The 13,047-nt window shown below is 46.8% G+C and overlaps 4 protein-coding genes across 4 annotated transcripts; 3 read left to right on the plus strand and 1 right to left on the minus strand.

Moving 5' to 3' along the window:
- Nucleotides 1–1,105: 1,105 nt before the first annotated feature.
- On the minus strand, nucleotides 1,106–2,934 carry N7532_005416 (uncharacterized protein; the record flags this gene model as incomplete). The annotated part of the gene is made up of 6 exons (XM_056617910.1): nucleotides 1,106–1,458; nucleotides 1,506–1,716; nucleotides 1,788–2,101; nucleotides 2,157–2,235; nucleotides 2,313–2,764; nucleotides 2,835–2,934. 6 exons carry the CDS (start codon nucleotides 2,932–2,934, stop codon nucleotides 1,106–1,108), a joined length of 1,509 nt encoding a protein of 502 aa, XP_056474069.1.
- A 1,394-nt stretch (nucleotides 2,935–4,328) lies between these two features.
- N7532_005417 (NAD(P)H-dependent flavin oxidoreductase) lies at nucleotides 4,329–5,500 on the plus strand (the record flags this gene model as incomplete). The annotated part of the gene is made up of 4 exons (XM_056617911.1): nucleotides 4,329–4,371; nucleotides 4,429–4,511; nucleotides 4,572–5,300; nucleotides 5,357–5,500. 4 exons carry the CDS (start codon nucleotides 4,329–4,331, stop codon nucleotides 5,498–5,500), a joined length of 999 nt encoding a protein of 332 aa, XP_056474070.1.
- Nucleotides 5,501–6,601: 1,101 nt separating this feature from the next.
- N7532_005418 (alpha/beta hydrolase) lies at nucleotides 6,602–7,840 on the plus strand (the record flags this gene model as incomplete). The annotated part of the gene is made up of 6 exons (XM_056617912.1): nucleotides 6,602–6,634; nucleotides 6,687–6,810; nucleotides 6,875–7,128; nucleotides 7,179–7,443; nucleotides 7,504–7,654; nucleotides 7,717–7,840. 6 exons carry the CDS (start codon nucleotides 6,602–6,604, stop codon nucleotides 7,838–7,840), a joined length of 951 nt encoding a protein of 316 aa, XP_056474071.1.
- A 2,511-nt stretch (nucleotides 7,841–10,351) lies between these two features.
- Nucleotides 10,352–10,963, plus strand: N7532_005419 (uncharacterized protein; the record flags this gene model as incomplete). Its single annotated transcript, XM_056617913.1, has 1 exon — nucleotides 10,352–10,963. One exon carries the CDS (start codon nucleotides 10,352–10,354, stop codon nucleotides 10,961–10,963), a length of 612 nt encoding a protein of 203 aa, XP_056474072.1.
- Between the last annotated feature and the right edge of the window lie 2,084 nt (nucleotides 10,964–13,047).

Raw genomic sequence — 13,047 nt, forward strand, 5'->3', positions numbered from 1 at the left:
GGCGATGTAGCTGGCGACCTTATTCAGCCAAAGAAAATGCCCTTAAACGATTTCAGTGGGCTTCTGGGTATCAACACTTTACAGCCGAAGATTGGGCCCGTGTCCTTTGGTCCAATGAATGTACGGTTGGGCATGAAATCCGTGTTCGTCAAGAATGGACTTTTACTAGGCCTAGGCTTTGACAAGTACCGCATTACCAAAGGAATTTTAATGCTCCTCAGCGCGACTTCAGTATCACCTTACGAGCAAAGCAATCCTGAAGGGGAAATTAGTGATATAAGGCTGGTGCAGATCAGGAACAAAGCCTTACCGTCGGTATCAATTCCCTAGGTGTCTATACGAAGAACCAAGTCGATTTGAGTTCGTGCTGTATATATAGAGCCTCACTTATTCCCTCTGAAATAACAATCAATCGTTTTCCTCTGAACTATAATACATACTTTGCATATCATATTCTTACCAACTCAGGATACTTATGACGGCCAAAAGACAACATATCAGGCAATGCTGTTTTGACTGTGACTCCTTAACTGTTAAGTTCCATTCTTCAGAAGCTGAGTAGGAACAAAACTTGTTCTCCGAGTCTAAAAGGGGTTGAGATCCATAATGTGATACATGTTCCAATTCGGGCATGAGTTTCATATTATTTAGCACATCATCTCCAGGACCCAGTTTAAGATCCAAAGTACAGGTTTGTGCAAAGAAGAAGCCCTCATGGATCCATTTTCAGAAGCGAGACATTCGAACATTGTGTATAATTAGCTGGATTTTCCATAGTTGAATGAACTAGACTTAAACACTCTCGTTGCTCCGCATTACTGGGAGGATGTCCAAGCCGGAGCTTTAAGACGTAGGGTAAGGGGGATGGTATGTCGACAGAGTGAGACTCCGTGACATGAAGGTTTGTGCGAAGTAGTTCAAGGTAAGAAGTTGTACTTGGGATAGGTAGGTATCCTCGTGCACGTGTAAGATCTAACTGTTTTTTTTTGCATGCTGTAGAACTACCAGTGAGAGACAAACTCGCCAGACTAACTACGAAATGCATTTTAAATACTGGTAATATTCCATGCAACATACCAGTGTATGTTTCAGTGTCTTGTTAAATTCACAACTTCGACGGCACCTTCCCTTCCTCCTCTTCCAACTTCACTTGCTCTACCAAGATCCGTCGCAGAACTTTCCCAGTAGTACTCTTCGGAATAGTCTCCACAAACCTCACGCCCCCCCTCAACCTCTTATGCGGAGCCACCCTACCCTCTAACCACGCCCTAATCTCCTTCTCCAGGTTCTCTCCCGCCTCGTACCCCTTACTGGGAACTACATACGCCCGCGGCAATTCCGTCGCCCTCTGTCTGTTATACACGCCAATAACAGCGACATCGTCCACCGCCGGGTGGCCTAGCAACAACCCCTCTAACTGTGCTGGCGCAACTTGAAACCCGTTGTATTTGATGAGTTCTTTGAAGCGGTCGGTGAGGAATAAGTTGCCAGAGGCGTCGACGTACCCGATGTCCCCGCTGCGGAACCAGCCATTGGTGAGCGCTTCCGCCGTTGCGGGGGGTTCTGATAGTAGCCTTTGAAGATGTTGGGGCCGCGGAGACAGATCTCGCCTTCTTGCCCGACGGGGACTTCGCTGCCGTTGGAGACGATCTTGAGGGACATAGACGGGACGAGTTTGCCGACTGAGCCGACAGGATTGTTCCAGTCTGCTGTTTTCTGAAAGCTAATTAGCGTTGATCGCTTAAACCTTGTCATTTGAGAAAGGATGTAGGGAAGGTTGGGCTCACCTGTGTTGATATTGCGGGTGCGGCTTCTGACATGCCGTAACTCTGTTTGATGGGTATTTTTAGTCGAGAGTATATCATTTCAATCAAGTCATGCGTGAGTGGTGCTGCTGCGGAATGCAGAATTCGCAGCGAACTCAAGTCGAACCTGTCGATGAGGGGGTGCTTTGCGAGGAGAAGCACTATTGGTGGGACGACATATGCGATAGTGACTTTGTAGGTTTGGATCGAGGACAAAAATTGTTCTAAGTCAAAGCGCTGCATTATATGCATCGTCACCCCTTTGTAAATCGGGATGAATATTAGAGCTGCGATACCTAGAGCACTCAATTTAGCAAGTTGCACAAGAAACAGTATGGTCTGAGGACTCACCATAGATATGAAACATAGGCAAAAACGAAATCATAGAATCGTCCCTCCAATTCATCGCATCCCTCTCAGCATCCGAGCCCTGTAGAATATTCGCCACGATATTCTCATGGCTGAGCATAACCCCTTCGGTAGGCCCGTGGTCCCAGACGAATAAACCAGAAACGCCAAATCCTCCTTGGGATCCACTCTCACTTTCCCCACAACCTCCCTCTCCTCCCTCAATTCCTCAAAATGCCTCGCCTTCCCCTTCACATCCGGCTCCCCAACAAGAATGATCCGATTCAACGGTAACCCTACAATGAGCGCCGCCTCGCGGGCTGCGTCGAGACAGCTCACGTGGGTGGTGAGAGCTTTGGCGCCGGAGGATCTGAGCAAGGACGAGAGCTCGCCGACGGTGTAAAGGTTATTGATGGGACAGACGACGCCGCCTGCCCAGAGAGTGGCGGTTACTATGGCGCCAATATCGGCGCTGTTGGGGGAGAAGATGGCCATTATGTCGCCTTTTTGCCAGCTCCATTTTGTGAGCAAGCCGCGGCCGGTTTCTATCGAGGTCTGGCGGAGGCTTTGGAAGGTGTGTCTCTTGCCATTGGATAGGTCCACGAATATTGCTGTGATGGGAGTCAGCGAATTGGCAGATTGGAAATGTTGGAACTAAGATCAGTTGATATGCTTCCTTACCGTGGTCTTCCGGGTATTCAAGAACCGTTCGTTCAAAAAGGAAGCTCCATAGATCTACATCTGGTACGGAAATTGGGGAAGAGGCGGAATGGATAGGCATGTTTGCAACAGGGGAATCTCAGTTCACTGACTTCAATTACTAGAAAAACTTGGGCGTAACCCAAACAAAAAAGAGGGAAAATACCAAGGTTTAATAACAGCTTACCCCAGTCAATCAGTCATCTTTTATAGGTGCCAAACCCGATGGGTAGATCTGTCTCTGCAGTCTACAGGGACTGATATCTGCAAGTGAGCCGCGGCAGGTTGTCATCTTTCATCAAAAGCAGCTCCATTTCTACGCGTACACGCGTAGTTCGGCATTTTCTGGGGATTGATGATCAGCAAACCCTACCATGTTTTGGAACTTTGAGACGAAAAGTGAGCTTTTGCCCCGCTAAATTCGATGCATGCCAAGCTGGAGGTATGAGGCAGTGATTAGTATTCAGGTTGGACCGAGGCCAACTCGGCTGACAGGCGGAAGAAGTCACCTTGCGTAGGCCTTAGCACAACCCGGGGCTAGGGCTAGGCCTCGTCAAGTGGGACCCATTCAGTCATGGTTTTCCCAAATAGCATTGATGAATTAGTATGATTCGCTAATAATTTGTGCGGGATCGCGCGTGTTACACATACTATAAAAAACGCTTGGCGTCCCATTGGGTCCCAGGATGGCAATTGGAAAATCCCCTCCCCGCCCCACCTTGACGTCATATTTCGTGCCTTGGGCATCAGAGAAACTCGCTGAGATGTTCGGTCAAGAGCCTCGGGACCGTGAGTAATCAAGAAACAAAGGCAAATCCAGCAGTGGTCGATGTCCTTACCATAATCCTGGACATAGCCGATGGCCCACTCGGGGCACAAATCAAATTGCTACTGTTGCTGATGCTGTAATTGTTCATTTCTCTCTCTCTGGACATAAACGAAAGGGTTTCAGTAGAAGTTTAAGAAGCATACTCATTTATCAACGGTAGTTTGAACTGGCTTTGAGGCCTAATGTAGCTAGGCTGTTTCTGGAAGCCAGCTCTATCCGAAGTCACCTAATACATGCCCCAGTCGCACACGAACAGACAAAGGGACTGATGACTAAGCCAGGAAAGCATGTCTATCGAGCGTATTTTAACCAATGCATCAAGAATGAGGTACATTAATTCACTAGCAGCTAGCACTAAGCTTAATTAATCAGACGATTATTCATAGATTAATGCTCGCACCGAGCCTCGGCAGCTATCGATTCCCCTTCCCCTACCTACAGCAGAGGTCCGTGGCTAACGTACCGTCAGCTTGGAACTTTTCAATCACCTTTTTGTTCTCTTGGTCCTGCCAAATATTTACCTAGTTGGATTTTCGCGTACTCATAATACCCTCATTGTTCCGATTCAGGACTCGAAGCACAAATTGTTGTTATTCAACCCTAATACTTTACAGTTCGAATCTAAGGAGATATACTGCACCATCGCCATGCCTTTTGACACAGCTTTGACGCGCAGGCTTGGGATCCAAGGTAACGAGGTATAAATGCCCTCAATATCACTTTTTTCGCTCACATATACGTCTGCAGTGCCCGTAGTGCAGGGCGGTATGCAATGGGTCGGGTATGCCGAGCTAGCCTCCGCCGTCAGCAACGCAGGTGGTCTGGGTATCGTATGTCTACCAAAGCCTCCAAAAGCTCCTCAGAGAAAATGCTTAAATGCCTTGATAAAGCTTACAGCTCTCACGCAACCTACCCCCGAAGACCTTCGCAAGGAAATCCGGAGATGTCGCACCATGACCAAGTATCCTTTCGGCGTAAACTTGACTCTTCTCCCTACCATGGTTCCCCCAGACTATGGAGCCTATGCCCAAGTCATCATTGATGAGGGTGTCAAAATTGTCGAAACCGCCGGCAACAACCCGGGCCCAATCATTGCGCAGTTGAAGAAGGCCGGTACAACTGTCCTGCACAAGTGCACAACCATCCGACACGCCAAGTCCGCCGTGAAGCTAGGTGTGGACTTCCTGTCCATTGATGGATTTGAATGTGCCGGTCATGTTGGCGAGCATGATATAACCAACTTCGTCCTCTTGAGTCGTGCGCGCCAGGAACTAGGCGTTCCGTTCATCGCCTCCGGTGGATTCGCCGACGGACATGGTCTGGCCGCAGCGCTGGCTCTTGGTGCGGAGGGAATCAACATGGGCACCCGGTTCATGAGCACCATGGAAGCTCCAATTCATCAGAAGGTGAAGGAGGCCATTGTCAATGCACAGGAGACCGACACCGCCCTAGTTCTCCGCCGGTGGGGTAATACCTCTCGTCTCTTCTCTAACAAGGCCCTTCAGGAGGCATTGAAAGTCGAGAAGAATAGCAAGTCCGGTGACTTCAGCGAAATTGCTCCGTACGTCAGCGGCAAGCGTGGGCGCCAGGTCTTCCTGAACGGCGACGTTGATTTTGGTGTAAGTTACCCCGATACCCCTGGAATCCAAGTGTGTTCTGGTCCTAAATTATGTAGGTGTGGTATGCTGGTCAAGTCATTGGAATGATCCATGATATTCCGACCTGTGCCGAGCTGCTTAGTCGTATCGAGGGGGAAGCACTCCAGGCCATGAAACGGACCCAGTCCCTGTCTACTGACGCCCTTGCTAGCAGGCTTTGATAAATCGTTCTCTTCTTTTGCTACTGTGGCATCTTGGTATCGTCCCAAATATTCGATATAGGGCCGTCGTGGGTGAATTTGATCCTCGTATGTTTCACCATCTAGCTCAAGACTTGCTTTTCTTCAGACCGGTCTTTTACAATATTTTGTGATCTGCGGAGTCTCACAAAATGAGCCATGGCTCCTTCAAGGCACCATGGGTGAAGCCACAGATTACTAGAATGAATCCACCATGCAATAAACCCTCACCTCATGCAGCGAGATGCGATGAATTGAATACACCGACTTGAGTGAGGTCGGTGCAGTTGATATGACATTTCAGTGGTTCCTACTGCTGATGTATTCCACCATGATAAAGAGCTGTACAAATAACTCCATTTGAGGTTCAGACTTAAATCATCTCTTTTACTGCCATCTATTACTTATGTCAGTTTTCTTTATCATTCATTGTATATACAAACAACTGCGACTATTTGATGTGGGTATGGTTTCTTGTTTTGTGAGCTGAAGTCTCTCCAATCTCTGGCCTTGTCAACCTTAATCTCTAGTTTACTTGGAATGCATCAAGCTCCGAATTAGGAGGATCATACGACCCGTTGGTTTCATGAAAGTACTGCCGGCATTAATCATGCCATACGCAGGAATACCCTCAGCAGATGTACTTCACCACTATGAATAGCTGTAAAGATATCTCCTTCTTGGGGGTAGACTTGAAGGTCTTTAGTACTTGAAAACTTGAGAGTGGACTTGCAAATGTTTAAGCTTTTTTTTTTCTTTCAGACAGGTCCTCTGTTCCGAGGTACTTTTGTTGATAACATTATATGATTACCATATCTTTTCCATATTTCATCCAACCAAAAATCGGAGGAATTGAATTCTTCTAATCAGGGATTGGTTATTAATCATGAATTTTAATTACAAGCCTCGGTCCGAGATGAAAGGGTGGATACTTGCTGAAAATATAACTTGTAAGCTAAGTAGACATTCACGGTTTGGCAACCGCTCTTTGCTAAAAGGCGTTCCTTTCTCGGTCTCGGATCTTAATATAAAGCATTAGAAGTCTTTGAATTCCAAGGAACAGTATCGCGAAGTCTATGTGCAATGGAACCATCTCTTTCGCTAAAATGGCTAGAAGTATGTCTTCATAGTTCCCTTTTGCTACCAGATCCACCTAATTGTGGCACAGATCGAGCGAGTCTCTGGTCAGAGGCCGCAGCTCAAAGGAGACGTACTGTCCATGAGACAGCAATATAAGGTATTCACAGACGAAGCCAACAGTTCTTGTACGAAGTCTTCAAATCTCAGTATTGGTAAATAAAGGCCTATGAGACAGTTTGCGGTGGTAATCTCAGTCCTAATAAAATGATAATACAGAGGATATAAAGATCACGCCTCATCTGACAGCTAGGGTGTACCGCCCAATTATGTCGGAAGGAAGTCAGCCACTGCCCGTTGGCGTTTATTTCCACGGCGGCGGTTGGTGCTGTGGTGACTTGGACGCGGAAGATCCTTTCTGCCAACTCGTTGCCGAGAATTTGCCTTGTGTCATTGTCTCGGTGGAGTATCGGTTGGCACCTGAATACAAAAATCCAACTCAGCTCGAGGATGTTCTTGAGGGCTGGAACTGGGTAACTAGGATCCTATGAAGTCTTGTTTCAGCCATGCTCATAGATCTCAGGCATTCAGGAACGCTTCGAAGCTGAAAGGGGATAGCCAGAGATACTTTGTCATTGGGCAAAGTGCTGGAGGTCACCTCGCTCTTGCTCTAGTAAACAAGCTCGTCTACTTGGATCGCCAGGGGGAGGTCCGTGGTATAGCAGCCTTAGTGCCGGTTGCTGCTCATCCGGAACATATCCCTGCTGAGTATATCGATAAGTATCGGTCATTCATAGATTGCGCAAACGCGCCAGTTATTACAGCCCCTGCTGTGATTGAATTCTTTGGTTTGTGCTCATTCTGCGAATGTTGTTAATCTCGATGGATACTGACGATTTGCTGTACAGATTCGGTGGGAGCCAGTCCACAGGACCCGGATTTCTTCGTCATAAACAGCGCCACTCTCGACAGGTTTCCTGCAACATACCTTGCCGTTTGTGATGTTGATCCCATTCGTGATGACGGGTTAATAATTCATGACGCTTTGAATAAGGCCGGGTAGGTCCCACACCCTCTTATCGCCACTAGTATAGTCAGCTAATCACTCGAGGCAATCATAGGGTTCCAACAAAGATCAAACACTATGTTGGACTACCCCACATTTACTGGGCTTTCGGATGCCCCGCTCCAAGTGGGACCTTTTTGGGTGATGTACTTGATGGCATTAACTTTGCGATCAGTTAATAGTGTCTAGACACGGAAATAGCATGGTCAGGGTAGCAAAGAGCTCATATCTGTCGCCCTCTGACTGCCTAACAGCTGAGCCTAACTGGGTTCCTTGAAGGTGCTGCTAGGGCACTTAGTCATATAATTGCACAATTTCAGAGATTCAAGTGCCGCGATTCCATTTGAAGGTAAATACAAAAGGCAAAATCCAGATTAGCTACTTTAAATACGAGCTAGTATCGATAAACAGCTGTTCCAAGCGCAGTCATTGACAGGAAAAATCTGCGTTTGATGAAGGCCAACATGTACAATTTATTCAAAAACCATGTTTATTATAGAAGGTTATATGCCTTTACACACTACAATTTGGGGTTTCTTCACTATGCTTCATATCCTTCTTTTGCCAGTGCATAGATAGACTCCAACCTCGGCATCTTGACTCCCCATTTTTGACCCAGACGTATGGCATTTCTGATGATGGCTTCGACCTCAAAGACCCTTCCCTCTCTTGCAGCATGCACATTTTTCGACCCGTCTCATTGCTAGCTCTTGGTTATCATCAGCTTCTCCTCGGCCGTTTTCTCATCCACCCCTGGTATCCCGATCGTGCGAGCCAGCTCCGCAATGTCCATCAGCCCCCAAATAAGGTCGGTAGCGAAAGGAGACGAAGAGAGTAGGAATTCGCCATCCGTACAAATACAGGTGAGATTTCAAAAAGTAATTAGGGTCGATTTCAACCAACGAGCCACCTGAATGTCATCCATATAAACTCAAACATCTCCACCGCCTTTCACTATTATGCCGGCAAACCTGACAGCAGCTTAAATCCCTAGCCGAAAACATTTAATTACCTTCGTATACTGCTTTAATATGCGCATTAATTCGCGATGACCCAGCACGGCGATTTCTTGGATGGACCAGGGTCAGGTTCGTCTAGATTTTGCTTATTAAAGGCTTCAATTCAAATCGCATGTTGGCAGAATTCCATCGTAGGTAATCATCGTACCAGCGAACTAGACCCCCCGTTTTTCCATATTCATGTCTCGATGCCGAATCAGGTGACAGAGCCTCTCTTAAGTTCCACCTATGTTTGACATTATCTTGCGGAGAGAGGCCGAATTCACCACAAGAGAGATAGTTATTGTTGTCATAATGCTGAAACACGAACTTGTCAAGCCGAGGACACGATTTTTCAAAAGCTGCCCAACTAGTTGAAGCGGTTGTTAGTTTATCAAAATATCGCATCTTATGCGAATCTTGAAGGGATTAGAAATCTTCGTAAGTGAGGGGCACAGATTCGACAATTACTGGATTACTGTCGAAACCATTCTCGCTTTGTCAGGCGTTAGACTGGATCTTGAAAAAGGCGGGTAATATCAAAATCTCGACATGCAGGATATTTGATAAACGTTGATGGAGTCGTAGATTCCGAAAGCCTCACACTATCTGGAATAGCCGGTAGATCGAAGTTGTGCACGGCATTCCAGAATTCAGGTGGGTCCATCTGGGTCGTGTCCGCGTCGTCATTTTCGCAGATAGGATCAGGTTCGTCTAGATTTTGCTCATTATAATAAGCCATGACAGCTATAATGGAAGTTAATAAGCATTGGCCATGTACCAGTAGCTTGAGGGGGTGAATACCTTTAAGTTGTCTTCGAACTATGTAGCAGCCAAGTCGTTAAACCTTTAAGGACCAAGGGATCAAATGTTACGAGAAAAATTGGTCGTTCCTTAGTCTTTATAACTTCTCTTCATGATCTTGAAAATTAATAACAAGGCCTCGAAAATTTGCTTCTAGGACATTACCAGTTTGACTTTGAATATCTAGGAGAGCCCATGTAATTTCCAAAATCCTTTATGTGGCCTCTTGGAGTACCTGGCTGCATCATAATGCTGGGGCGAAGGAGATACCTCCCAGGAGCGAAAGGACATCGGGATGATCCATCCAGAATTTATGTCTCCTGGGTGCCCACGCACGCTTTGTCCCCTTTCGAGATTTGCTGAGAGGACGCGAGGGCGGACAACAGCGCACAGTGCGGTCTTTGCGGCAGAATGTGCTCTCCCAGGAGCAATAGTCGAAGCTCCTAGGGCCGTTAACCACCGTTCCTAGGACCTTTCGCATTAGCTCCTGGGGACGAATAGGTCCTAGGAGCAATTTACAGCGCTCCTAGGACCGCAGCGAGGGCTCCTAGGAATGTTTCCACTAGCCCCTAGGAGCCAAAATGTATCTCCTAGGGCACTTTTGTACCCAGGAGACAAAAGTTTTGGTCCTAGGAAGTATAATACCTCTAGCGCGAGGCCATAAATTTCTGGATGAAGTGGTAGCGAGAACTGCAAAGCCTCTTCAGGTGCACTAGGTGTTGCCTGGATCTGGATGGGGAGCTCCGCTTACAGGCGCTACAACGCATATATAAGATCCGCCAAGGGACCTCGACGGACCTTCTGTGATACTGCTTATCTATATCTCTACCCTCATATGAAACTTGAATCAAGGCACCACCTGAATAGCTTCAGCATAGCCTACTCATAATGACAGACTCTCCTACCCGGAACATGATCCGGATCCGTCTCATCATTATGGCTTTCTCCATATTGGGCCTGGTGTTAGCTAGTCTAAACTCGGCTATTACCAGATTCGCTATCGTTCTGCGAGACCGAGCGAAATTGAGCATCACAGAACCCGACAGTGCCATTCTTGCCCACTCATTCCAACAACTCATGGAAATGATTCTCGGAGACGTACTCGTTGCCGCCCTCGCTTCGGTCCTCTCTGTCAGGCTTGTGCTTTTGGTTTACCCGAGACTGCTACGTGGCCTCGAGTTTGACTATCTGAAAACCATCAAGGAGATATCAAGAAATCAAGAAATCACGGCGTTCGTCGAAAAGGCTCAATCGTCGCTTGAGTCCCAAGGATATTTCGAGGATGTGGACTGCTATGAGAGATCTCTCCTTCATTACGCAGGCATGAGAAACTGTCTAAATCTCCTTCTATTCCTTCTACAAAGCAACCCAAATATTGATTCTCGTGACCATTGGGGACGCACACCTTTGTCCTGGGCCGCTGAGTACGGCTCGTTGCGGTTACGAAAGTCTTACAGAATCGAGGTGCAGATGTTAATGCAATGGATTATGAAGGAATAGCACCATTGAATTGGCTGGTCGAGGCAGGCGATCCTACAATTGAAACACTGCCCGCTACTGAAGCTTCCCTAAGAGATATGGGTGCAAAGATATCAGATTACGGGGCATCAAGGGAGCATGGGTCTGAGTTTTGACGTATTTCCACTTACTGAGATTTATTTGTCCGCGCATCTGAGACTCCTAATAATATGGAGCAAGCTGATATTTTACATGTACATACACACAATTCATTAACGCCCGGCGGTGAAGCCGAAAGGGCATTATCACTAATCTAGTAATACATTTCCTAAAATATGCCTTGTCTCCTGGAAGTCCAAAAATGTTTTCCTTCTATGTCATCTCAGCTGTCAATATCGATGGTGGTGAGTCCTCGTGGGTTAGTAAATCTACTGGTAGATTGGCTTAGAAGGCGCTTCTTCAAGTGTTCAACATCCTATTCTCGGTAGTTGAAGCGCGCGTCTACCGTTCCGGGCACGAAATAGATGGTGTGGGTTAGTTTCGGGGGAAGGGTTCGTTTGTGTTGGTCGACGTGGTCAAGTGGCATCCAGTCGGCTCGTGGCGATTGCAAACCGTATTGAGGCTCGCACCGCTTCCAGGTTCGGTGTCCAGTTCTGATCGTCAGAGGGCGATTTCCCGCCCAGGAAGAAGGATATGTTACCTCGGTGGGTGTGGGTGCTCTGCAGCATTTCCGTCCGGCGTGTCGTCCACTTCCGACATCAAAAGAGGAAGTGCTCCACAGTTTCTCTTGCCTGTTCACATGCACACTGATCTGACTCTGCGACGTTGATCCGATAGAGGTATCCGTATAGTCCAGCCAAGCTGGTCCGGAGTTGAGCCTGCGCGCTCGCTTCTTTCGACGATAATCGATCATACAAATGCCGAGTGTGTTTTCCTGGGAGTGCTGCGTCCAAGAGAGGGTGGTGAAAGAGAGAGTGGTGAAAAGAGAGGGTGGTGAAAAGAGAGGGTGGTGAAAAGAGAGGGCGGTGAAAAAAAGAGTGGTGAAAAGAAAAGGTGGTGAAAAAGAGAGGAGAGAGGGTGGATTTCTGAGGTCATCCACTGAGCGTTCAACCCCTTCACTCAGGCCACATGTTCACTTCTGTATCGCAAGTTCTTCAATTGAACTGGTATTCTGCGCGTTGGAGCAGAATAGTGATGCACCTCGGATTGGCGTTGAATTGATGAATAGAAGAAAAGCTGGCTGCAGACAGCGGTTCGAATATCTGATCAGTGATTGAAGATCTTATTCCTGATCACTATAGCTTGCTAGTAGATTGTCGCTTGGTTATCTTTGACGACACCTCGTTCAGAATGCATTTACGGCCGCAATAATTAGGACTGCGTAGTGGCGGATTACAATAGAGTGCATGCAGTATACCCACTTGTCTTTCGCCTCAATCGCTGAACACATGCCACTTCTTGAGTGAAAGATTGCAGCTTTTCCTGAGCCAGTTATTATTTGAGGGAATGAGGATGTCAGAGCGTCTAATTTCCACAGTTGGCAAATGACTTGCTATATGGACTGTGGGTTGGTTCAGAGATCAGTAAGACGATACAAAACAGACATCTGACAATACATTACACACAGCTTGTTATTTACATTGGTACTTGAAGCATGTGCGTGTGGCGGTGCAGTGTACCGTTTTGTAAGAATACTGTACAATCATGTAACGTGGGTCTGGCAATCACCTGTAAGCTCGTAGAATGAACTGATGGATTGGGCCGGAAAAAATAAGTGATTGACGACATATGAGGTAAAGAATTTTTTTATTTATTGCCAAGAACCGCATTGCCTTGTTATTATCATCGTTACTAGTCTTACTCAATTCGTTTCTCCATTGATAGACAGCAAAGTAATTCCGAGCAGTTTTAGGAGAAGTGGTATCTGTAGAGCGTGCCCAGAGCCATTACGTACTAGTAATGTTTTACCCTAACCAGTCAATTTAACCATGCATGGCGATGATTCCCCAATCTATCCTGAAAGTTCTTCATGAAATCTCTAACTTAGGTTTGATTCAAATAAACCTTTGCAAGAACAAAGCCTACGATTTGAATTCTGTCCTGAATCTCTCTATGCACTATTTCAA

Source organism: Penicillium argentinense, assembly GCF_028826775.1.
Source record: "Penicillium argentinense strain IBT 30761 chromosome Unknown utg000005l_segment0_segment0, whole genome shotgun sequence".
Classification (NCBI taxonomy): Eukaryota; Fungi; Ascomycota; class Eurotiomycetes; order Eurotiales; family Aspergillaceae; genus Penicillium; species Penicillium argentinense.